This window comes from Trifolium pratense, linkage group LG7, assembly GCF_020283565.1.
Source record: "Trifolium pratense cultivar HEN17-A07 linkage group LG7, ARS_RC_1.1, whole genome shotgun sequence".
In the NCBI taxonomy this organism is placed as follows: domain Eukaryota; kingdom Viridiplantae; phylum Streptophyta; class Magnoliopsida; order Fabales; family Fabaceae; genus Trifolium; species Trifolium pratense.
In genome coordinates this window covers 20,170,375-20,196,717 of record NC_060065.1, presented here as the reverse complement: position 1 = coordinate 20,196,717, position 26,343 = coordinate 20,170,375, and the positions used below count along the sequence as shown (strand labels likewise).

Below are 26,343 nucleotides of genomic sequence, written 5' to 3'. Positions count from 1 at the left end.
TGTATTAATTAACTTGCCAGGACCAAAATGTGGTAAAAACTTAACAAAAACAAAGTTAATTACTCCTTCCTCCTAAATCTTTGGTCCTTTTATCATTTTAGTTTTGTCTCAAATCTCCAGTCCTCTTAAGAAACCAATGCACAATTAGCTAGTGATACTTTATCATTTGTACCCTCACTAAAGCTAAAACATTAATTAAATATATTTTTTCTTTCTTAATAAAGTAAGAGTAAAAATGACATAACTTATCAATGAAGATTTTCATTTTACTTATAGTTTTTCATTGCACTTTGTATGTGTTCCTATGCTGGTGGAAGCCTTTTAGTTTCATGTCTAAGACAAAAGATACGAAGAATGGTGACTTTATCAAATATGGAACTATGCATGTGGAGACATAATTGAAACAACAGAGGATTTTAACATCAAATATTGCATAGGAATTGGTGGTTATGGTAGTGTCTACAAAGCAAAGCTACATAGTGGTAGATAGTTGCATTGAAGAAACTCCACAAAGATAAGGCATAGAAGTATTTTGAAGCTATTTTGAAGCAGTGGTAAACATGCATCTATACAAATAGAATTTTGAAGATATATAGAAGTTTTTATTAGTACTTTGACAAAGATAAGGCATAGAGATGTGAGAACCGAAAATGTTCTGTTGAACTCAGAAATGTAAGCTTGTCTTTATGACTTCGGCATAGCCAGACTTCGCCAAATCAAACAGTACTTGCAGGCTCTTGTGGATATCTTGCATCAGGTGAGCTTTTTCTTATGCAAGTTGTTGAAATTCCACCTTAATCTTAGTCCGTGATCGAAACTCCGCCTTAACTGTAGTCCGCTCCCTGTCACGTTAATTTCTGCTGCCTTTGCTGTAACCTTCAGAACCATTAATGTGTCAGTTAGGTCAAAAGGGTGGACTAGCCTCACATTGCTTGCAACTATTACCAAAGTCGTGATTATATTACTCTGGCAATCCTCATTGAACAATTTGATTTTGTAGCGTCCATATAGGCTTGACCTATTCTAAGCTCCGTTAATTTAAATTCCATAAATCCGTTAATTTAATTGAAGGGATATGCAACGTCCAACATGTAACAATTTTCGACACCGATACAACACCCATCGGTAAAATATCATTCAATGACTTTCATTTTCTCAAATTATTATCAATATCTTCGGTGCGTTTGTGTTTGCTTTAACTATTGCTTCATATATTATAACTAGTCTTATATTACCTACAATGAGAATAAGGGAAATGAATTGTATTGATTGATTTGATTAAAATTAAAATACATGGTCTTGAATTTATACAATTTTTTTTGTTGATGAAATTTTTGAATTTTTACTATTTACATTAGCCGCTTGAGAGATAATTAACCAGTCTGCAACTAAGATACAGCTACCAATAACTCACTACCTGACAGTCATTAATTGTAACAATTAAAAGCTTCCAATTAGTTATTGTTTAGATAATGTGGTATCCCTCAAACAACTGCTCCAATTGATAAAAGCTTTCAATTAAAAGCAAATATACAGAGATAACTTTCACTACACTTCTTTGTTAAAGCAGGAGAGAATAACATAGGTTAGAAAGAATGAAAACTTGAAGTAGCATATAAAAGAGAAGTGGAATTGGAATGTTGTATTCAATATATATACATTTTTTTACAATCAATTAATCAATGACCATGGAATAATAAATTGACTTGTGTCACTAACTATACAAATGTTTATGATTCTATCTTAACTCTAGTGTTGTATAAATGATCATATACTCCTGCCTGCCTAAAAGAATCACTCATATCACATCAACAGAGGAGTTGATGCTCATGACTCAAAAGAGGATGCTATGCTGCTTCTACTTTGGCTTCTTCCGACCATTTTGAGACAGTCACCAAACCAGTTCCATCTCCAGTGAAGATCAGTCCACCAGGACCTTTCTCGATTGATCTAACTTCTTGTCGAGCAAATAGTCTACCCCTCTCTGTAAAACTTTAAATCGTAAAAGCAGACAACGTCAGGTCAGAAGCAAAATTAAGTTTACACAAAGTCACAACAATAAAATGGTTGCAAGTTTACTTACGATGGTAGTTCATACAGACGAACTGAATTGTCTCGGCAAGAGCAAAACAGTATAGTCTTATCTTCTGCATCAGTCATCGCATTAAGTGCAACAATGCCCTGTAATCAAAATAAATAACAGCTTATGTGACCATGACAAAACAAATACCAGCTTGTTTCCTAGAAATGAAAGAGAGAAACAAATGATATTTGACGAAAATAAAAAATTTATGCACTTACGTTTTCCACATTGTGCGAATATGCCACTTGCAAAGTTTTCTCTTGACTTTCAGCCCAGACCTTAATAGTGCAGTCCAATGAACTTGATAGTAAGAAGTTGCCCCAACAAATAAGGGATGTGACTGTGTCAGTATGCCCATTGAGTGTCATTTTACACTCAAATGTGTCAAGATCCCAAACCTGCATGAAACAATAATAAATTACTATCTCAATCAATAATATGTAGCTAACATAGGGGAACAGTAGACCGCCAAAGATATACAATGACGAAAACAGATAAAGACATTGGCATTTCTATTACAGGATTACAGCATTACACAAGAGAAAGACAAATAATATTTAGCAAAATCTAGATCAGTATCAAGAACTAGACATCAGACAACTCTATTAATTTATATATAGGTTCTTAAAAAATACAAAAATTTGAAAGAAAAAGAAAACAGTGAAACCTCCAAGATAACAATAAAAATACCTTAATACTGTGGTCCATGGATCCCGAGAAAAGCCTCTTGTTGGGGCATCCGACAGTAAGGCAAACAACAGATTTAGAGTGGCCAAGTAGTGATGCAACCAGTTTAAAAGGGGAATTGGCTTCAGAGCTGCCCTTCCATGCAGAAATTACACCATCCTGCGGTTAAAGTAATGAAATTATAGATAAATTGATCGATTATAGAAAATAACTGTTACAAAAGTAAGAGAACAAAAAAAGCATTCCGTTTCTAAATACAGATTATAATGTTTGATTTATTCATTCAGATAACAACCATTAAAAAATGTGTCAGTAGTTACCTCTGCACCAGCTAAAAGTGTATCTTTGCCAACAGTCATGGCAAGGACTCGCCCATTAGGCACTTCAAGAGTATACCCTGAACCATTCTGAATATTCCATGCCTTCACAAAAACCACAATTACATAATCAGCTTAAATGTATTGCTCCAATATAAAAGACAAGAATGCACAATGAAAAAAATCTAGTCTTGGACTAAAATATGAACAAAAACGCTTACCTTGACAATATTTGATAGACCAACAAAAATCCAAGGGCCCTGGCTGATTAAAGAGTTGACTTCATCACCAAGATTGGTCACATTAGCACACTGAGCAGTATGACAGTCCCATATCCGAACTGTGCCATCAGTACTTCCAGAGAAAAGTTTGTTGGTCCCAACTGGAAGTGTAATTCCTGTGACAAGTTTCTTGTGTCCTTCAAGATTTGTTACTGCTGATAACCGATCACCAGAAAACCAAGAATGCATATCCCGACATTTATCACCGTGCACACAGTTTCCGTTGATCCAATATTTGCATAATTCTGTCGATAAAATAGCTGACGAACTCTGAGAAACTTCGACAACTGCTGTCGATAAAATAGGTGACGAACTCTCAGCAGTTTCGACAACTTCTGTCGATGAAGTATGTGATGAAGTCTGAGAAACTTCTCCGACAACTTGTGTCGATATGGTAGGCGATGAAGTCTGAGAAGGCTCAACAAGTGGTGTCTTAGAAATACAATCTCCACTATTCCTAATCCAAACCGTGGCTGCACGCTTAGTAAGTGAATTTTCTTCAGACTCAGACTCAGAACATCGCTTCCTTCCTCCATTACAATTGACGGTCTTGGTGACTATAGGAGGTTTGCTGTGAAGAAACCTACAAGGGTTTCGATTGCATCTCCCATTCAACCAGTAATAACATGTTGTGGGGATAATTCGTCGATCAATTCTTGTCCATTTAGTGACCATGATTATACACTGCATAGAATATATCATATATTATTATCATCAATCAATCAATCAATAACATTCCAATACCAAAAAATGAAACCCTAAAATAAAAACCCTAAAATTGCACCTACAAGTAACGGAGAGAGTGAAGAAGAGAAAACCCTAATCGCGTTACCTAAGTGAACGAACACACAGAGAGAGAGAAGAGTGAAGAAGAGAAAACCCTAATTGCGTTACCTGAGTGAACGAACAGAGAGAGAGGCGCGAAGTGGAGAGGCGCGAAGCGAAGATTGAAGCGAAGTGAAAAGAGAGATGATTGATAGAGCGAAGATATAATCGTTGAATGAATTAAATACAAATGACTAAGAACAATGTTGAAGTGTTTTTGAGTAATTTATATGCAGTGTCTTGTCTTAATTCGTACGCTATCGCGGCGGTTGTTTCTATGGGCTTGTATTTATGAGCCCAATTTTAACTATAATAACTTTTAGGGTTAAATTCTTTTTTTTTGTCTTTATAAAATAGGATTTTTTAAATTTATCCTTTAATTTTTTTTATTTTTAGTCCTTGTAAAATTATCCTAAATTTTTAATAAATTTATCCTTTAATGTCATGTTGGTTATTTACTATTTTCATTGTTATATGATTGTAAAAGTGATTTTTCTATAAGTTATGATGTTGTAGTTCCTTTTTTTTTTTGACTAAGATGCTGTAGTTCCATTTATTTTATGCTAAATTGGACAATTGATCCCTTAACTTATTTATTGTTTTCATTTTGGTCCAATAACTAATTAACGATACAAATTGATCTTTAACTTTAATTTTGTTTATCAAAACAAAACCAGCTCAAAAGAGAACCACCATACGACGAGGATGCATAAGCAGCCACAGCAGAGCACAAAACCCTAACTGAAACCCAAGCGCAAGAAGCAGCAACATAATCTAATGCAAAACAACTGGATCACAAAGCATAAGCCATGAACGCGATCTAAAAGGAAAACACCGCGATGCGATAGAACAAGGTGACAAAAAAAGCTTAAACAAGACGCAGAGTTGGAAACAACTTCTAAGAACAACTAAATCGAAAACAAAACGCACAAAGGCGGGGTGTAAAGGGCTAAAGTTGCGGCAACGCGAAAAGTTTTGGAGGGAGAAAATGAAGCTCTGCGGTGGTTCTGTTGTGAATGTAAGGGAAGATTAGTCCAACATAGAACAACTCTGGTGCCCATAACATCCAATCTTTTCAAACAATCTTAGGCCAAACAGGACCAACCCAACATATGTGAAATGACAACCGACCGACTAACCATAATCAGACACTTATGGGTCTCTATCGACACATCAATTGGTAGTGCGAATAGATTGAACATGTACATGAACTCCAGGGTACGTGGTTCGATTCCCACGATAGGTAAAAATTCTATAGAGAGTGAAGTAGAGAAGATTGTGAGGTGCAGTGTCGGGTCACCTACTATATAAGAGAAGACGTCTAGGCTGTTTGATGATGATTTTCTTTTCTTTTTTTTAAAATTTTCTTTTCTTCTGTATTATGGGCTACGGTGGGAATCTTCAGATTTAAAGGAATTTTGAATTTGGATCTTGGTAGTTTATTGTTTGATTTTGATTCTAATTTTATTTCAAGATTTTAGTTTTTTCTTTCTTTCTTTGATTTTTTTGAGTTGAAAGTGAGAAAGGTGATGGAGAATCATGTGTAGATGATGAAAGTAGAAGGATGTGAAAAATACAGAAGCTTGTTGGCAGATAGAGATGAGATGGGGTTGATGATGTCGTGGAAGAGGGAAATTAAAATGTAACGGCAAGGCAAGGAATGCCTTAATGCACAAAATAAACATCATCAACTTCATTTTCCACTATCCGCTCATAAAGAACTGTCCATTTACACCACATATGATTTCATGATTGAATATCCATCAAATTGGGCCTAAAAAAAATGCTCATTTCCACTTGTTTATGTGTTTGGACCTACAAAATGCAAAACAAAGGGAAATGTGGGAAAATAGTTGCAATAACTTGAACAGTAAACAAAGTTTAATTATTAAGTAAAATATAACTACTCAAATCGTGCATATTTTAAAGGTGTCAGACATCACATTTTATAATAAGGGACCGGGGTTCGAATTCCGGACACCCCATTTATCCATCTTAAAAGTGAAATTTTAAGCTACTAGACTATCTACAAAAATAGTTATTGTGAGATAGAGAGTCATCGATCTTTTTTAATATTCAAAAAGCAATTTTATAATATCTTTTACAAGTAAAAGGAATGTTGAGTTGTTCACAATCAAGTATTTTGATGATGTGGCACTCTACAAGAAAAGTTTACAATCTCTATTAAAAAACTTTTTCATCATCTCCTTTAATTAAATCATTTTAATTTTAATTATCAATATATCAAATTATCAAGTTTACAATCTCTATTAAAAAACCTTTTCATCATCTCCTTTGATTAAATCATTTTAATTTTAATTATCTTTAATTAAATCATTTTAATTTTAATTATCAATATATCAAATTATCACTATATAACTTCTTAAAAGGGACCAACTAACTAAAATGAAAAATTATTAAATTAAAATAGACCAACTAATATATAAGATTTATATAACCACAAAATATTCATGACTATTGGAATTCTTTCAATACTAATACTAATAAAAAAAAAAGGAATCATTATATTTCAAGCAAGTGAGTCACTTTGATATTCCAAACCTCTTTGATCAATCCCTTAAAGAGCTGAATTTAATAAAAAAAAAACGTGTGTCTCTCTTCATTGCAAGTTAATTGGTTCCTAAATGAATTAAAAGGGACCAATATAACCACAAAATATATTCTTTCAATACTAAGAAAAAAAAAGTGGTATGTGCTATGTATTATGATAGGTTTTTCTTTCAAATTCTAGAGCTAGAAAGTGGTATTAGCTAGAAAAACACTTTAGTATAAAATGAGAAAGTTTAGTGACTAATAGGTTCACTCTCACTCTACAAGAAAAGTTTACAATCTCTATTAAAAAACTTTTTCATCATCTCCTTTAATTAAATCATTTTAATTTTAATTCTCAATATATCAAATTATCAGGTTTACAATCTCTATTAAAAAACCTTTTCATCATCTCCTTTGATTAAATCATTTTAATTTTAATTATCTTTAATTAAATCATTTTAATTTTAATTATCAATATATCAAATTATCACTATATAACTTCTTAAAAGGGACCAACTAACTAAAATGAAAAATTATTAAATTAAAATGGACCAACTAATATATAAGATTTATATAACCACAAAATATTCATGACTATTGGAATTCTTTCAATACTAATACTAATAAAAAAAAAAAAGGAATCATTATATTTCAAGCAAGTGAGTCACTTTGATATTCCAAACCTCTTTGATCAATCCCTTAAAGAGCTGAATTTAATAAAAAAAAAACGTGTGTCTCTCTTCATTGCAAGTTAATTGGTTCCTAAATGAATTAAAAGAGACCAATATAACCACAAAATATATTCTTTCAATACTAAGAAAAAAAAAGTGGTATGTGCTATGTATTATGATAGGTTTTTCTTTCAAATTCTAGAGCTAGAAAGCGGTATGAGCTAGAAAAACACTTTAGTATAAAATGAGAAAGTTTAGTGACTAATAGGTTCACTCTCACTCTTTATAACCACCACCCCACATTCTTTTTCTACTTATTATTTCTAAATCTTAATAATTGATATTTTCACTCAATCTTTGAGCGTATTTCTACCATGGTGCTATGTATTGATATCTAACAATATTCATTTGTACTAATGTTTAGTTTTTGTTCTTCATGTGTAGGTTGAAAGAAATAATTTTTCACTACAATAGAATGTTAATGGATGAAAAGGCCGGTATACTCAATTACTCTTATCAAATTATATTGTTCATTTAAAAGTTATCTTTAAAATATATTTTTTATCATAACAATGATTGTAAGTAAACAATCTTATTTTTCTCATTTATTTATTGATATTGATTGTTCATTTGTTATCGAGAACATAGAACGTTATATTATTTTAGTCTACTTACTCCAGATCCATGTGATAGAACCAGAGGAAGAAAAAGGTATTTACTAATTTATAAATTTTTTGTTTGAGTCATCATTTACTTTCTCCAAAATAACTCTTAGGTACGTATTACTTTTAATAATGTCTTATGTTCTTTTCTTACTTTCCATGTATGCCTTCACTAATTTATTGATTTCTATGGCAGAATATTGACTAAAGTATCTATTGATTTTCATGCATCCTTACGAGAAATTTGTAAAACAAATAGTCACTCATATAAGAATATCGTATCATCTATTGTATATTCAGTTTCACCCTTTTATTATTTATCCATTTTGTATTTCATATTCTTCATATATGTTAATCCATATTTTTTATGGTTGGATATCTATTATATTGATCGGCCAAATTATATCTTGAAAATTGACATAACATCTTTTACTATTAAAAGGAAGCTTGAATTGCTTTTAGGCCTTCTTTGTGATGATGTGGCACCTCTAAGAGAATTTCTTACAAAAGAATATATCAATAATGAAAAATGAAAAATTTAATTAAAAGTGACCAACTAATATTATAAGACCTACAAATTTATATCTCGGTTATGGTTTAGAGAGAGACATAAATGATACTATGACCATCAAATTCTCATGATTATTGGAATTCTAAAATGAAATTCTCACAAGAAGATATATCAACAAACAATGATGTATTCTTATATATATTATTTGTCTCAGCTTTCTACTAAATTTGGACTTATAATGATAAATGATAGTATATAATGTAATTGAGAAAAAAGCGCCATATTGACATTTTTGCGTCCAACTTTACTAAAAAGTTATCTGATAAACAAAAAAAAAAATCTTCCTTAGAATTTTTTTTAATAATATGCAATTTTACTAAAGTTATTGTATAACTATGAATATAATTTTATATTTGATACCGGACTTTTTAGAAAAAAGAATTGATAAATACGAGAACAATAACATGTTTATTATTGGTCCATAGAAGAAAAAATAATTGAAATCAGTTATGAGATTTATTTTATGCTTAATTGCAAATAATTGGAAACACCAATTAATAGTGTGACTTTTGATTATCTGCAAAAGAAACAGCACACTAAAATGAAAAGAATTAAACTTCATGTGTTATTGTGGTTTTTGCATAAAGAGATCTAATTTCTTATGCTATAAATTAACATTTGCATAGTTAATCTGTAAAAATATAATGCAATGATAACTAAACACTCATTACAATTAAATCTTATGACTGTTGGAATGCTTCTCAGTGTAACCATGATCCTTATATAACTAATATCTATTCACATGTATCACATACTTTTTGTTTAGTCATGCTCTCTCATTTTTTGTATTTAAATTATTTTGTATGTTTTCTATGTATAGATATTTTAGCAAATTATGTCTATATATATATGAATGTTATTCTATTTTCAATATCCATTTTTCACAGGATTGAAGTTTAAAGATTGCTTTATGCAATAAATGTGGTCATTGCAGTGTGATGATTGTGGAGCACGTCCATTTGATCGGAAGTTTTCCTTCTATTTAAACCATGGATTTGGTATGTTTTGTAAAAAAAAAAAATGTATGTCTCAACTACATTAGAAATAATTTGAATGTATATGACCTATGCAAAAGTTTAGAAGTTAAAGGTTATAATTTATTTTACGACATATCTATAAGCGAACTTTAAATTGCTCTTATGTCTCATATTTTTCTTATTCTTTTTTGACCAACAATACATCGAAGAGGAGTTAAATATGCTATTTTAATATCTATCATTTAACTATATGATATTATATTGCTTCAAAAAAAAAAAACTATATGATATTATTATATTTATAACAATTATTATTTTTCATTTATAAAAATATTTTAATTATATATTTAATCAAACCTGTGCAACGCACGGGTTTACCCCTAGTTCATATATAAAATCTAGGCATTCATTAGAGAATTAACTTTTCTTAATATGTGAAAATAACAAAATAAATTTTACTCTTTCTAACGTTAAATATGAGAATAGAGTTGATAAAAAGGTGTACTTAAATATAAGTTATTTTTTAAATTTTGTTGTTTTTGGTCAAGTAGTTTATTGTTTAGAAATTTCACCCCTAAGATGGATAAGTAGGATAGCTAAAGTTTGAACCCTGACCCGCTGCATATTAAATGCAATGTCCTATCAACTGAACTAAGTTCACGAAACTATTTTTTAAATTATTAGATACATTTATTAGTTTTTTTTTCAAATAAATCTCTAATTAATATCACTAAAGTGTTCTGATAAACAATGAAGTAAAAACAATTAGGCACATCATAGATAAAAAATATACACATTAACTATATTATAAATTTTCCTAATAAAAGTGAAGTATACTTTATATTTTATTTTGGATCAAGTAATTTAATAGTTAGAAATTTTATCCTTAAAATAAATAAGTGGAGTGTCTAATATATTTGAACTTCCGCCTTTATGCATATAATTCAATAATTATATTTTGGGGAAATAATTAAAAAGGGAAAAAGGTGTCCCCATGAACATTGAGAAGTTAGTAGGAACATTGCATATTATATGTAGGACTGATGTTCGAACTTCGGTATTCACACTTATTAATTTTAAAAGATAAAATTTTATCATTAAAATATAAAAAGAAAAGAAAAAGGTAGGTAGAATGACACACTCATTTATTAATGAGAAATGTTATGTTGACAACCATTTTAGAACAACCTAATGGACAATCCCTCTTACAACTTCATTTTAGTTTTTTTTAATAATTTTGCTTGTTCATTGGTTGTAAAAAATATTATTCAAATAACACACCTCTTAATTAATGTAACCCTGTGAATCGAATGATTGCTTGGCTGGTCTATGATTTGCATTTTGGTAGTTAGTATTATCACATCACTTATACCGTTATACAATGTGTTGGACTACATATTCAATCACTGTCACTATTTTCCTAATAAACCACTAAATTTATTTTTGGGTGGAATGAGTAGCTCAACTAATTAAACTAATTAAACTAGTTGAACTAAGAGTTAAGGAGCAGGAGATTCAAGATTCAAGTTCCGGCAAAGGAGAAGATTGCTTATAAAAAAAAACTAAATTCTTTTATGTCTCTTAATTTTTTTTAACTATGCCTCTTTTAATATTTTAAATTAGTATCCGTCAAATGTTTTTTAATTTGGTTTCTCCATGAATATATTTTTTACTCAGTGTCAAATAAATATGAATTTTAATCTATTTTTTATCAAAATAGATTTAAGGTTCTGTTTGACCTTGCTTATTTTCTACTTTTTATTTCTTCTCCTTAAAAGTAGTAAAGAAGTAAAAAATTGTGTTTGACTCAACTTCTCATTATTTTCTACTTCGGCTCTGTTTGGATTGATGGTACAGAATAAAACAGAGCGGAATGAAACATAATGGAATGGAGTGGAGCGGATCGGAATGGAACAAAAATTTCGTTCCATTATTTGGATATTTAGTGATAGAATTGGAAAAATTACCACTCCATCGTTTGGAAAGTGAGCGGAATGAAATAAATTATAATATTTTTATTCCAATTTTATCCTTATTTAAAAACATTAAACTATAACTAATTAAATGATTGAATTCAACCGGTTAACGAATTACTCTAATAACCAAAAAGTTAAACACAAAAAAACACTAAATCATAAATTTATATATAATTTTTTGTGTTATTTTATAAGTTTTTACGAGCTAAAATTATATCCTTATAAACTATTTGTTTATAAAGTACCTTAATAAGTTAATTTGTATAAGTAATTTTGCATAATTTTTTTTTAAAAAATTCCAAACTTATTTATTAGATAATATCAATCCAAACCGTGGCAATATCAAATTTTGTATTAATTAACTTGCCAGGACCAAAATGTGGTAAAAACTTCTTAAGGATTTGGATTTACTGCTGTTGGGATATCACACAGTTTCACAAAGTTGAAACAATCCTGACCATTGAAACAATCCAATGGTTTCTTTTAATTTAAAAAATTGTTATTTTAATTTTAATACAAAAATGACAGAAAACCCTTCTCTCTTCTCTCTCCTTCTCTGCTGTCATGTCCGTTCAACTGGCCGGAAATTGAAGAAACCAAAACAAGATGGTGCTGTAAGTTTCCAGAGAGAGAAATACAATGGTTTCTTCTAATTTGAAAATTTGTTTATTTTAATTTTAATGTTTGTCAAACTGTTCATCTTTTTCGTCTCTCTAAAATTTGTTACCAGATTTGCAAGAGTGGCAGCTTGATCTCAGATCTGTATCGACAATAGAGGAAGACGATGGTGGTGGTGGCCGGTGATGGAGGAGGACGACGGTGATGAAGGTGATGACTGATGATGGTGACTGGTTTAGAGAGTGAGAGAGACACAGGGAACAACGAAGAGAGGGTGGTCGGCGAGTGAGGCTGGCCGGCGGAGAGAGGGTGAGTCGGAGAAGAGAAAGAGAACAGAAGGAAAAAAAAATTTGTATAGAAGAAGGTGAACAGTGTTGTTGTTGTATGATGGATTACTTGTATCTGGTTCGTTGGATTAATTTGATGGCCTAGATTTTAGCAACTTTGTGAAACTGTGGGATATCCCAACAGCAGTAAATCCAAATCCAAAACTTAACAAAAACAAAGTTAATGACTCATTCCTCTCAAATCTTTGGTCCTTTTATCATTTTAGTTTTGTCTCAAATTTCCAGTCTTTTTAAAAAATCAATGCACAATTATTGATACTTTACCATTTGTAACCTCACTAAAGCTAAAACATTAATTAAATATATTTTATCTTTCTTAATAAAGTAAGGATAAAAATGACTTAACTTATCAATCTTTATCATTTCTTAATCTCTGTGCAAAACTCTAAAAGGACTAAAGTTTTGGGACGGAGGGAGTAACACAATTTTATTATAGATTCAAACTATAGATTCAATTTGGTCCCTTTATTATTTTTTGGTGACAAGTAATCAACATAAATAAATAAATAAATCAAAGTTTCACAAAAAGAATGAAGATTAGCATAGCGAAAGAAAAACACGTCTGAGCAAGAAATGGCATATACAAAAATATTGATGATGTTACTACTTGCTGACGATGACCGATGAAGCAGGATTAAAAATGTTGAGGAGAAAAAAAATTGAGGATAGGATTATATGAGAAGGAATGAGTTCCATTTTGTTCCATTCCATTCCTATTTTATAAATTCAAAGAATGGAACTTAATTATTTATCATTCTATACCACTTTATTTCATCCCTTACCACCAATCTAAACATAGTCTTCTTTACATTTCTCTAATTCTTTTAACGAGAAATAGAGTCAAATACAATTTTCTACTTCTCTATTTCTTTTAAGAAAAAGTAAAAAAATAAAAAATTAGGAATGGAAATTATTCCATATTTTTATCAATTTTTTTATCGAATAGTTACAATTTTAAATTTACATTAACTACGTGACATTTAAATTATTTAATATTATTGTCCACGTACACTTAACACTTCACATCATCAATGTATTTAACTGAAACATAAAAACAAATTAAGAAACGTCAAGAAAACTACTAATTTGAGATATTTGTTATTATTATATTAGGCTAATGCTACGATGGACCGGACTGAAGTTTCGATTCCTCCCCGATTCCTATTTACTCGATCCATTGTTTGTGCAATCTTAAGGTTCATAGTCCTTTAGCTCATATTAAAGTGGTTGACAGTGTCTTATGAAAGTGGTTCACCGTGGACAAGTGATCTACAAAATATGAATTTTACGAAATTCACCGTTGGATTGAAAGTTTATATCGTATATATCATTCATAAATTTTTTAGTTATTTTTGAAAATCATTTTTATATGTTATTGAGACCCATCAAGATTTACGTTATTTAATAAACCATTAATCTTGATGTGTCTATATAACATATCAAATATTTTCAATTTTCTATGGATGATCTATATGATATAAACTTTCAATCCAACGGTGGATTTTGTAAAATTCGTATTCGTTATAATGTTATTCATGACTGGTCTACCATGGATCACTTGATGAAGTGGTCCGTATTAGAATTTTCAATTATATTATTATATATTTTATGTAGTTGACTAATTGTTAACCTTAGATAAATACAAAAAACTTTAGATCAAATAAGCCTTTGACTCTGCCACAACATAAACTTCATCCCTAAATCTACAAACCAGCACCACCATGCCATTACCATCCATGGATTTTCTATCAAATCCTTATATTTTTGCAGCTTTGTCTGCATCTTTAACTTTTTTGTTAGTTCAATTTCTGTTGAGAAAATTGAACAAAAACAATAATAGCATGAAGAAGAAGTATCATCCTGTTGCTGGAACTGTGTTTAATCAGATGGTGAATTTCAACAGACTTCATCATTATATGACTGATCTTGCAAGGAAGTACAAGACATACAGGTTGCTTAATCCTTTCAGAAATGAAGTTTATACTGCTGAACCAAGTAATGTTGAGTATATACTCAAAACCAATTTTGACAATTATGGAAAGGTATATCTATGCTTTATTACATGGTTAGTATATTGGTTGAATTAACATTTTAGTTGTATAAATTCGTATTTTTTATTTAATGGATAATCTAGAATAGATCTTGTACAAGTGTAGTATGGTGCTGCAGTTGTAAGCACCGATAGTTTTAGAGAGAGAAACTTTATAAATCTAGTGGTCCCTAAAGTTTCACTACTATATTATATATTACTTTTAAGAAGTTTTAAAAGTCTCACATCAGATCAGATATGAGTTGGCCTATACATGAGTTTATAAGTGATAAGTCGGATTTGTAAGGTTGAGTTAGACTCAATCCTAATTTTAATATGGTATCAGAGCCTCCCCAAAATTCGTTGGGCCACTCGCTATCGGCTCACCAATAGTGTTGGGTGTGAGGGAGCGTGTTAAGATGAGTTTATAAGTGAGGGCAATCATCACCTTACAAGCTGGTTTTGTAAAAATGAGTTAGACCCAACTCCCAATTCTAAAAATTAGAGTGGTAAATGATCCAATCCCCAAAAAATCAGAGTTACTGCCGTCAAGAAACCGATGCAGTTGGATTCAAATGATTGGATGGTTCATGTTTAGAACTGAGCCATTCGAACTTGATCTAACTGTGTCGATCTTTTGGATGCAGTTACTTTATGTTTTTTTACCGTAGGAAATTCGGATCCTTTGTAGTAGATTGGATTTAAGTATTTGAATTTGTACTAACTCCTTTTTTTTTCTGATTTTCAAATTGATGGAAATGTGTCTAGTGTTAAAATTTTGGAAAATACTTGATTCTTTTTTCATGTGGAAACCAACTTGCTAACTCTGAAAAAGCACACTTCATTTTCCTGCTTCTGCATAATTTTTCTTCTATGTTCTGATATGATTACAATGAATAGATATATAATCAGCGAGAAATGATAAGATATTTAATAATGTTTTTAAGGATTCAAAAGAAATAGTGGATGAGGTAAAGGCTTATAGTTGGAAATGGAGTGTCAATAGGTTGAAGATATCACCATGTTTGTTCTACGAATGGTCATGCGAGCCTATTGACTGTTAATTGTTTCCAAAAATAATTTTGAGGAGCTGTTTTGGTGCTATTGTTGGTTTTGTTCTAGTGCCATAATGCCATTGTTTTAGAGTTGCATCCTGCTATATTATGCAGGGCTTTGTATTGTTCCTTTTCCTTAAGTATTTCTTGTACTTATGAAACATATGCTCATTACTTTCAAAATGCTGCCTAGGCATTTGATTGACCTTAGAAGGATGAAGTATAGAGAACATTAACACACAGAAAATATATAAAAAAAACTTATACAAAGAAGGAAAGTTGGTTTCATTGAGGCATTTGTTCGATATTAAAAGGATGAAGTATGGCTCAATGGCTTATAATTTCTATGTAGGGGTTGTACAATTATCACAATTTGAAGGATTTACTAGGAGATGGAATTTTCACAGTTGATGGCGAGAAGTGGCGTGAACAAAGGAAGATATCAAGTCATGAATTCTCCACCAAGATGTTAAGGGACTTCAGTACTTTAATATTCAGAAAAAATGCAGCAAAAGTTGCAAATATTGTGTCTGAAGCTGCAAATTCTAATACTAAGTTAGAAATCCAAGTGAGTAAATATATTCTTTGAAAGATATTATTTGTTCCGATCTCAAGTCTGCTGCACGGCTGCACCGACTGACATGCTGTTTAGCCCCTTAGCCTCAAGGGGCTAAAATAAAGTTTATGAACATTAACACTCATCTACCACGGTGGCACCTTTTAACTAAGGACAAAACTGTCAGGACTTACGCACAAGACCCAAAGCAGACAATGTCTCATAAAAACAGCTCAGCGGACTTGAGGTCGAAACACTGTCATATTGCCTTCTTTTATCTGATTAGTTGGCATGTTGACTAATAATATGATCCAATAATTTAAATAGGATCTTTTCATGAAATCAACATTGGATTCAATTTTCAAAGTTGCATTTGGAACTGAACTTGACAGCATGTGTGGAACAAATGAAGAAGGGAAGAATTTCGCCAATGCTTTTGATTCTGCAAGTGCGTTAACACTTTATCGTTATGTTGATGTGTTTTGGAAGATAAAGAAGTTTCTCAATCTTGGATCGGAGGCCACATTAAAAAAGAATACTCAAGTTTTAAATGAATTTGTCATTAAGCTAATCAACAATAAAATTGAAGAAATGAGGAATTCAAAGGGTGATTCTGTTGTAAGTCTACTTTAGACAACTATGCAAGTTAATTTCTGATTATATACATAATATTTGTGCATGTATTTTTCACTTTTACATGTACTATGCAGAGAAAAAGTGGAGATATTCTCTCAAGGTTTCTTCAAGTGAAGGATTTCGATACAACATACTTAAGAGATATAATTCTAAACTTTGTTATTGCCGGGAAAGACACGACGGCCGCGACACTTTCTTGGTTCATGTATATGCTATGCAAGTATCCTGCAGTACAAGAAAGAGTTGCAGAAGAAGTGAGAGAAGTAACAAACACAAAAACAATTAGTAGCTGCACTGAGTTTGTGTCAAGTGTAACAGATGATGCTATGGAAAAGATGAATTATCTCCATGCAACACTCACAGAAACTCTCAGACTTTATCCTGCAGTTCCTGTGGTAAGGCTAACATTGAATGTGATGTGAATGACTAGTTGATTTCTAGTGCAAATTTAATCTATCAAGATTTTCAATCCTTAGTCATGAACTGATTTTTGTTGATATATGTTGCACAAACATTTTGGATCAAAGGTGTGTCTGGTGTGTGACCTGTGTTAGTGTCCTATACTTACACATATAGTTACATTCAATCACTTATGTTTTCATAATTTATTACTAATGTCTACGTGTCAGTATCGTTGTCTAGTACCTACGTCAGTGCTTCATAGGATAATCTAACGGCTTAGATTTATCCATCGGTGGAGGTTTGACGGCAGAGGATCCAAGTTGAACATCCTCATAAATTATTTTGGCCTATAATATTATCAAGATTCTTTTCATGCAGGATGCAAAGATTTGCTTCTCTGATGATACATTGCCAGATGGATATAGTGTAAAAAAAGGAGACATGGTGTCTTACCAACCTTATGCAATGGGGAGGATGAAATTCATATGGGGTGATGATGCTGAGGAATTTAAACCAGAAAGATGGCTTGATGAGAATGGCATTTTTCAGCAAGAAAGTCCTTTCAAGTTTACTGCTTTTCAGGTTAGTACAATTTTACTTTTTCTCTGGACATGTAATCAGTTGAACCTAAATCTATTATCCAAGTGTGGTTAAAATTGACACTACATAGGCAAGTTTGAAAGCAATTACCTTTTTGGACTACAAAAAATTAAAGAGTTTGAGATTTGAGGAGTTTTTACAATTTTTCTAATTTTTCCTTAGTAAGTGTAAGCTGTTTTGAGGAAGATTGTTGTTCTTGATCAAAATTACTGGCTTGGAGTGCACAACCTTGCTTCTTCCAACATGTCTGACACCTATGCCGCGCATGATCACACAAATGTTTGTCAGGTTTCTTGGTTTCTCTTTTCTCTTCATTGAAGTTTCTAGTAGCAAAATTTGACCTTCCAACTTCTGAAACTCCGGTCAACTTACCCATCATGATTCTTTTTTGTTCCTCTTCTCTCCTTATCTCCAAAAACGTTTCACGAACAGTTGGAAGAGGTGCCTTCCCCAAGATTTTCCGCCTCACGTCATCATATTCCTTATTTAGCCCAGCAAGAAACATGAAGACGCGATCATTCTCATGTCTTTCGATAAACAAAAGATTATCCTCATCACATTTCCAACTGTCATCATAACACAGATCCAATTCTCGACATAGTTTCATCATCTCATTATAATAAGTGGACACATCCATGTTACCTTGTTTCGCAAGCCACAACTTTGACTTTAGAAAAAATATATGATAGGAGTTATCAATGTCAGAATATGTGTCTCTGACAGCTTCCCAAACTTCCTTTGCAGATGATAAGAACATGAAAGACTTTCGAATTGCCGGTTCCATAGAGTTAACTAACCAAAGAATAATTAATGAATTTTCACACTTCCATTGCCTATAAGCAAAGTCTCCTTCGTCTGGTTTTTCCATGTCCCCTGTCAGAAACCCGAACTTTTTCTTGCGTTCCAAGATTTGACGAATGGTTTGGGCCCATTTGGTATAATTCTTTCCATTCAGCCGTGGAAAATTGAGTTCGAGAGAACTTGAGGATTGCTCTTGGCCATTAAAACAGACATCGAAGTCGCTGCTACAACTTCCATCAAAGAAGCCTCTGACACCATCCCCAGGGCAACTTCCTATTCCTTCTCTGGCTCCTCCGCCTAGGCTGACACCTCCGCCCCTGTCTGCTTTAACACCACTTGCATCCCTGCCTGCACTGTCTCTAATCATAGTGGAGTCATCTTTGGTGTTTTTGTGGGATGAGCTAGTGATGGGATATTTCCATGCATTTGGGCGCTCCATATAAGAACGGAAAAAGAAAACCCTTGATCAAATAACCCAATAATTTATTATTTTTAGGTAAATAAAAGAGAAAATGGAGATGCGGGGTATCGATCCCCGTACCTCTCGCATGCTAAGCGAGCGCTCTACCATCTGAGCTACATCCCCATGTTGTGATTTATAACATTTGTATAACATATAATTACTTTCCTGTATATGTTAAAAGCATGCTTAAATGTCTATGTGAATTTAACTGAGTTGGCAGGGATCACATTATATATGTGGGGGCCAGGGTTTGAACTCGGGATACTCCACTTTTTCTCTTTATGGTGAAATTTCTAGTCACTCTTAAGAAATTAATCTCAGCAATTACGCACAGAGGATACCTTATTTACCCGTAAAAATATGCTTAAATATTGAATTTTTTTATTGAAATGCAGGCAGGTCCTAGGATATGTCTAGGAAAGGAGTTTGCTTATAGACAGATGAAGATATTCTCAGCTGTTTTATTAGGTTGTTTTCGTTTCAAATTGAATGATGAGAAGAAAAATGTGACTTATAAGACAATGATAAATCTTCATATTGATGGAGGTCTTGAAATCAAAGCATTACATAGGGATTAGAAGATCATTCCTTACAAAAATCAAACTCTACAAATTAGCATGAAGCTGTTCAAGAAAAGGGATGTAGGTCTACAGGTTCTGTCTAGCATGGGAAAGGGATGTAGGTCTCCCACCATGGGAAAGGACCTTTTAGCCGTCAGATTTATTACTAAAATAATCAATGAACATGATGCATTACTGGGAACCTGAGGGTGCAGTGTTCTTCAGGTTAATTTTTTTTTATAGTAATGCCCACTTGTTTTTGAGTAATTAAAATTTGTCCATGATCAATATAACCCTTATATTTTCTATTATTCTCTTTTCATTCCAATGATTTTTTTTTACTCCAAATCACATTAGGGATTTAAATAACCCAAAATCAAACAAAACACAAACATGCCGTCAAAAACAAACACAAACAGAAATCAAATCAATTCAACAAAACAAAAATCAATATAAAATCCTGAAGAACAATTGTAAAATTATCAAATAACAGTGCCAACAAAAGCCAAAATACAAAGAACAATTGAAACTGATTCCAATTCAAAGAAACAAACTAAAAACCCAACGGATCTTAAACCTTTCATTCCAATGAATCTTAAAATTTGGGTTTTGCTTGTTCTTTTAAATTTTGGATATCAGATTATGACTGTTTTAGATGCAGAAAAAATATTGAATCACATGGAAATATTAGATTCGTGATTATCTGGGTAAAATATTGTGTTTTTGGTGTTAAAAACCTGTGAAATCGCATTTTGCAATTTTCGGGTCGTATGGGTTTCAACGGGTCATTCTGACCCGACCCGTCTAGAGGTTGAAGAAGCAAATTTAAAAAAAGGAAACAAAAATAATAATAATGTTATTTGGCACCAAGCAGTTTTGAACCTGATACCTCTAAATAAAAGTGTATAACTTATCAATTCCGAGGAACAATATCATATTCCAAGGAGAGGTGGCTGATGTTTCTAAGCTGATTGATAATATCACGGCAGTTTCGTGGATTTGGTTTAGTGGCAGAGCTGGTCGCAAGTCCACTTTTTCTTTTGCGGATTGGTGTACTAATCCTATTGCATGTTTACAAAGCATTTAATCTTTTGACTTGAATTGTAAGGGTTTGAGTACCCCTTATACTCCTTTATAAGTCAATTTTGCTTATAAAAAAAAAAAAAAGTGTATAACTTATCCGCTTGACTGTTTGCAACATTTTACAATATGATGCATTAAAGTAATATTTATTGCTTCTTTAAGTTCTGTATAATTTTTGCTTTGCTAAAATTAATTACTTGCATCAACATGTACTTGGGTCCCTTAATTATTTGGTCATGGGTTCGATTTTCGGTCGGTGCATATGAAGAAGCATTTGTTGAGAGAGGTCAACCCCTTAAATGGATCTCAGTTACCTCGAGGAGATTAGTCTCTATAGTTGCGCGCGGAGATACTTTTAGTTTACCAAAAAAAAAAAAACTTAATTACTTACTTTGCAATTTAATTATGCATAAATACATTAATTTTTTCATTTGTTTCCTTTTTTAGTATGCTTAACTAGTGCCCCGGGAACACTGTTTAGCATGACCCAATTTTAATTACCGGGGAGTATCCACAAATAATTTTTTTTTACAAAGACGAAATCACAAATACATCATAAATTTACACACACAAATGAGAGAGTTGGGGTTCGAATCCCAATCATGGCGTTCGATCTAACAATTTTGTCAATTTTTGTCAGTTGAGCTAGAACTCGTGGATCACAAACAACATCTTTAATTATGCAAAATTATATATTAAGGGTTTAAAATCATGTTTGTGATGATGATGGTAATTAATTATATTGAGCATAGTAAACTTCATCCTACATTAAATTTTTATTATGTTTATTTATGATTAATTATGATGAAATATTATGATGAACTCTGTAGGTTCTATTCTTTTTGGTGTCAATTTTGGTGGGTTGATTAGTTCATACATAGTAAGAAAAACAATTTTGGCTTTAAACGGAACCGTCATTAGTGGGCAGTAGGATTGACCCCCTTGAATTAGTCGGTCATTGGGTCGGATGCTGAGTTTTCAAAAAAAAACAAATATGATGAAATATTAACTTACATTTTTTAATTTACCCACAGGAATTAGAAAAAAGGAACATAATTTGATAGTTTTAGGTTAATTATTAAACAATTAAAGGAACATAATTTAATTTACCTGCGTTGAATCTAATTAAGACTTTTTAGGTTAATTATTAGACTATTAAAGACTTATTATACCGGGTTTAACTTCGTTAAGAATTTTTAGGTCAATTGTATACTAATTTAAACTTTTTATATTGTGTTGAATCTATTTAAGACTTTTTAGGTTAATTATAAACTATTAAAAACTTATTATTAATCATTATTCATGAGAAACTTTGGCAACAATTGATATTTTTATGAGAAACTTTGATCAATTTTTAATTGTTTTATATGTTTAATTTTATTTATTTTCTTATTTATTATGAGAGAAGATTGTTTTATGAATGAGTTTTGGGTGTTGGCGATGGAGAAATTGGAGATGACAACGACGATGATTTAGAACTTGACATTCCATCAGATTTATTGATTCCAAGTTCAGGTGATCCTCTTGCTTCTATCGTTGAAAGCACATATCCCCAATTTTTACAAAACATGAACGATATAACGTATTTCCAAAATAGAGCTATACTAGCTCCTAAAAATTCAATAGTCGACACAATAAATGATTATATGTTGGATTTAATTCCTGGTGAAGAAAAAACATATTTGAGTTATGATAATCCACTCACACAAAATGTAGATGGTCAAACAGTGGATGATGTTCATACTCCCGAATTTTTGAACACGATTTCTACGTCAGGACTTCCAAATCACAAGTTGAGACTTAAAGTTGGAGTTCCAGTTATGCTATTAAGGAATTTGAATCAAAAATTAGGATTATGCAATGGAACAAGACTTATTATTACGAGATTGGGAAAACGTGCTCTTGAAGGAAAAATTATTTCAGGAAGTAATATTGGTGATCAGGTTTTCATACCTAGATTTTCTCTAACACCATCTGACGTGAGAATTCCTTTTAAATTTCAACGGAGACAATTTCCTATAATGATTTCTTTTGCGATGACTATTAATAAGAGTCAGGGACAATCTTTAAAGCATGTTGGGATATATCTTCCGTCGCCAGTGTTTTCACATGGTCAGTTGTATGTTGCAATTTCAAGAGTTACTTCTAGAAAAGGATTAAAAATATTGATCAACGATGACGACGGTGAAGATACGACTAAGACTTCGAACGTGGTCTATAAGGAAGTCTTCCGTAATATAACATAATTTTCTTTGTATGAATATTTATCCAAAATTATTGTTGAACTATCGTTTAATGTTACTCAACTTTTTTCATATACCGTACATTATTAGAATTATCATGACTTATTTAATCATTATATATCTTACCGCTAATCAGACCCGTGCACCGCACGGGTCGATGTTCTAGTTGTATACTAATTTAAACTTTTTATATTGTGTTGAATCTATTTAAGACTTTTTAGGTTAATTATAAACTATTAAAAACTTATTATACCGATTTTAACCTCGTTAAGAATTTTTAGGTCAATTCGTATACTAATTTAGACTTTTTATACCGCATTGAACCTAGTTAAAACTTTTTAAATCAATTATTCGACTAATTAATACTTCTTATACCGGATTGAATCACATTAGGCTTTTTAGACTTTTTATACTACATTGAACCTAGCTAAGAATTTGTAGGTCAATTATTCTACTAATTAAGAAACATGACACCAGATTGAACCTGATTTAGGTTTTTAGGTAAATTATTGGACTAATTAAGACTTATTATACCAGATTTAACCTAACTAAATTTTTTCAGGTCAATTATTCTACTAATTAAGACATATGTACTAGATTTAACCTCGTTAAGACTTTTTAAGTCAATTCATCCACTAATTTAGAATTTTTATACTACGTTGGACCTAGTAATGACTTTTGAGGTGAATTATTCTACTGATTAATATATATGATACCGGATTGAACAACATTAAGGCTTTTTAGGTCATTTTGTCTGCTAATTTGAAGTTTTTATACCGCGCTGAACCTAATTAAGACTTTTTAGGTTGATTATTAGACTATTAAGACTTATTATACCAGATTTAACCTCATTAACAATTTGGTCTAGTGGTGAGGAGTTTGGATAGTTAGCATGAGGTTTTGGGTTCGATCATCTGCTCCGTTGTAAAAAAAATAAAAAATTTGTGAGGTCAATTACTATAATAATTTAGTCATTTTATGTCGTGTTGAACTTAGTTAAGAATTTTTTAGACCAATTATTCAACTAATTAAGACTTCTTAAACCAAATTAAACCATGTTAAGACTTTTTATTTGTCTACTAAATTAGACTTTTTATACTGCATTGAACCTAGCCAAGAATTTTCAGATCAATTATTCTACTAATTAAGATTTATTATAGCAGATTGAACATCATTAAAAAAATTTAGGCAAATCATTTGACTAATTAAGATTTATTATACCGGATTTAACTCAACAAATAATTTTTAGGTCAATTATTCTACTAACTAAGACTTATATAATATTAGATCGAATATCGTTAAGATTTTTTACGTCAGCTCGTCTTCTAATTTAAATAAACTTTTTTAGGTCAAGGCTAAATATGTTTTTTTTTTTCTTATAAAAAAAGGGTCATGCTAAACAGTGCCCCAAGGCACTAGTTAAGCATACTAAAAAAAGAAAGAAAGAACAAAATTAATGATATGAGATAATAACTTTTTACATCTTTAAGGTATTGAATTTACAATTTCCAATATAAAGTTTTTATTTTGATATCCTTAACCAGTGCCCCCTCGGGGACACTGCTTAGCATTTTCCATAAAAAAATAACACATGTTTTCATCCCTGATATTTTTTCTTTTAGTTCCCAGCATTTTTTTGCCTGTTAATTGATTAATAGGTTGCCACGTGTCAATGCATCTTGCAAAACAAAGAAAAAATTGAAGAAAAAAATATTAAATTAATTTTTTCAGTTTGTGTTTAAATTAAAATTTAAGGTTGTTATGGGCAGTTTTCATAAATATGACATATGTGGTAATTGTGTAAATAACATAAGTTAATATTATATTATTAAAACCTGTTTCACTTGCAAAGGCATGTTAAAAAGACTTTTCCCATGGTGGGAGACCTACCTCCCTTTCCCATGGTAGCCAGCGCTACATGTGATGATCGAACATTGAAGGTGTCATTTTGTAAGTATTTGTGCTGGCAAAGCATGCTATACTCAAATTGTGACTAATGAATGCAATGAAGCATATAATGTATATATGTTTGTATCATATTGTATAGAAATCTGTGCTGGCAAAGAGTGGCCAATTCTAGGGTGGGAGATCATGATAGGTCTCTCACCGGTGCACCGTATGATTTGTGGTTAGGATTGAATGTGTACATGATATTATGGTGTACTGTCAGTATTATATTATTTATTTATTTTTTAAAAAAAAAGTTTTTAATTTTTTCGGATAAAAGTTTTCTATTTCTTTTTTCGGAAAAAAAGTTTCGATTTTAGAAAAAAAAAACAATTCCGGAGTCTTTGCTGAACAAAAAGTTTCCGTTCTTTTTTCGGGAAAAAAGTTTCGGATATTTTCCGAAAATAAAGTTTCCGATTTTTTCCTGAAAAAGTTCCAATATTTTATTCGAAAAAAAAAGTTTCAAATATTTTCTATTTTTTTACTCTTTTTTGTATCGACAATAATTTTGAGGTGAACATTTCGAAACTATTTTCCCCAAAAAATCGGAAACTTTTTTTCGGAAAAAATCTGAACTTTTTCCATAAAAAAAGCAACAACTTTTTTTTTTTTGAAAAATATCCGAAACTTTTTTTCCGAAAAATGAACGGAAATTTTTTTTCCCAGAAAAACTATGGAATTGCTTTTATGTGAAATCGAAACTTTTTCCCCCAAAAATCGGGAATTTTTTTTCCAAAAGAAAAAATCGAAAATTTTGTTCTCGAAAAAAAGATAGAAAACTTTTTTCCGGAAAAATTGAAAACTTTTTTTTCAAAAAAATATAAATAATATAATACTGACAGTACACCATAATATCATGTACACATTCAATCCTGACCACATATCATATGGTGCACCGGTGAGAGACCTATCATGGTCTTCCACCCTAGCATAAAGAGTTGTGTTATTTGAACGAGCAATGTTTTGACAACGGGACAACAAAAATATAGAAGGTAACCTGATATTTACATAGAAATCAATGTGAATAAAAAAATTATTAAACTATAATTAAAAGGACTTTTACGAAGAGTTGTCTGTAAGTTGTCCAAAATTTGTTGTCAAAATATCATTTCTCTGATATAATAATATGTTTGGTGCGTAGGATAGCATATAGATAGGATAAGATAAGAAGCTGGATAATGATATAATATGATAAATGTTTATCTTATCATGTGTTTGGTGCACATTTGATATTGATATTATAAGATATATATTATATTTAAATGACCAAATTATCATAGTTTACGAAATAAATAAATTAAATAAATAATTTTTTATATTTTTTAGGTTTAAATGCAGTTTTGCCCCCCTGTTTTGATTAAATCGGAATTTTACCCCCCCTGTTTTAAAACGCGGACTTT

The 26,343-nt window shown here is 31.3% G+C and overlaps 2 protein-coding genes and 1 non-coding gene across 3 annotated transcripts; 1 reads left to right on the top strand and 2 right to left on the bottom strand.

The window, feature by feature from the left end:
• Positions 1 to 1,609: 1,609 nt before the first annotated feature.
• Positions 1,610 to 4,447, bottom strand: LOC123899027 (zinc finger CCCH domain-containing protein 48-like). Its single transcript, XM_045950083.1, has 7 exons — positions 4,263 to 4,447; positions 3,309 to 4,052; positions 3,091 to 3,192; positions 2,774 to 2,929; positions 2,302 to 2,481; positions 2,084 to 2,181; positions 1,610 to 1,992 (listed from the first exon to the last, which is right to left on the bottom strand). The coding sequence occupies exons 2-7, from the start codon at positions 4,041 to 4,043 to the stop codon at positions 1,848 to 1,850; spliced, it is 1,416 nt and encodes a 471-aa protein (XP_045806039.1). The 5' UTR covers positions 4,044 to 4,052; positions 4,263 to 4,447; the 3' UTR covers positions 1,610 to 1,847.
• Positions 4,448 to 14,195: 9,748 nt separating this feature from the next.
• LOC123898177 (cytochrome P450 704C1-like) lies at positions 14,196 to 19,981 on the top strand. Its single transcript, XM_045949069.1, has 6 exons — positions 14,196 to 14,610; positions 16,005 to 16,220; positions 16,536 to 16,826; positions 16,919 to 17,239; positions 17,625 to 17,828; positions 19,506 to 19,981. The coding sequence occupies exons 1-6, from the start codon at positions 14,290 to 14,292 to the stop codon at positions 19,686 to 19,688; spliced, it is 1,536 nt and encodes a 511-aa protein (XP_045805025.1). The 5' UTR covers positions 14,196 to 14,289; the 3' UTR covers positions 19,689 to 19,981.
• On the bottom strand, positions 19,161 to 19,233 carry TRNAA-AGC. Its single transcript has one exon. It is a non-coding gene; the product is annotated as a tRNA-Ala (tRNA).
• Positions 19,982 to 26,343: the final 6,362 nt, after the last annotated feature.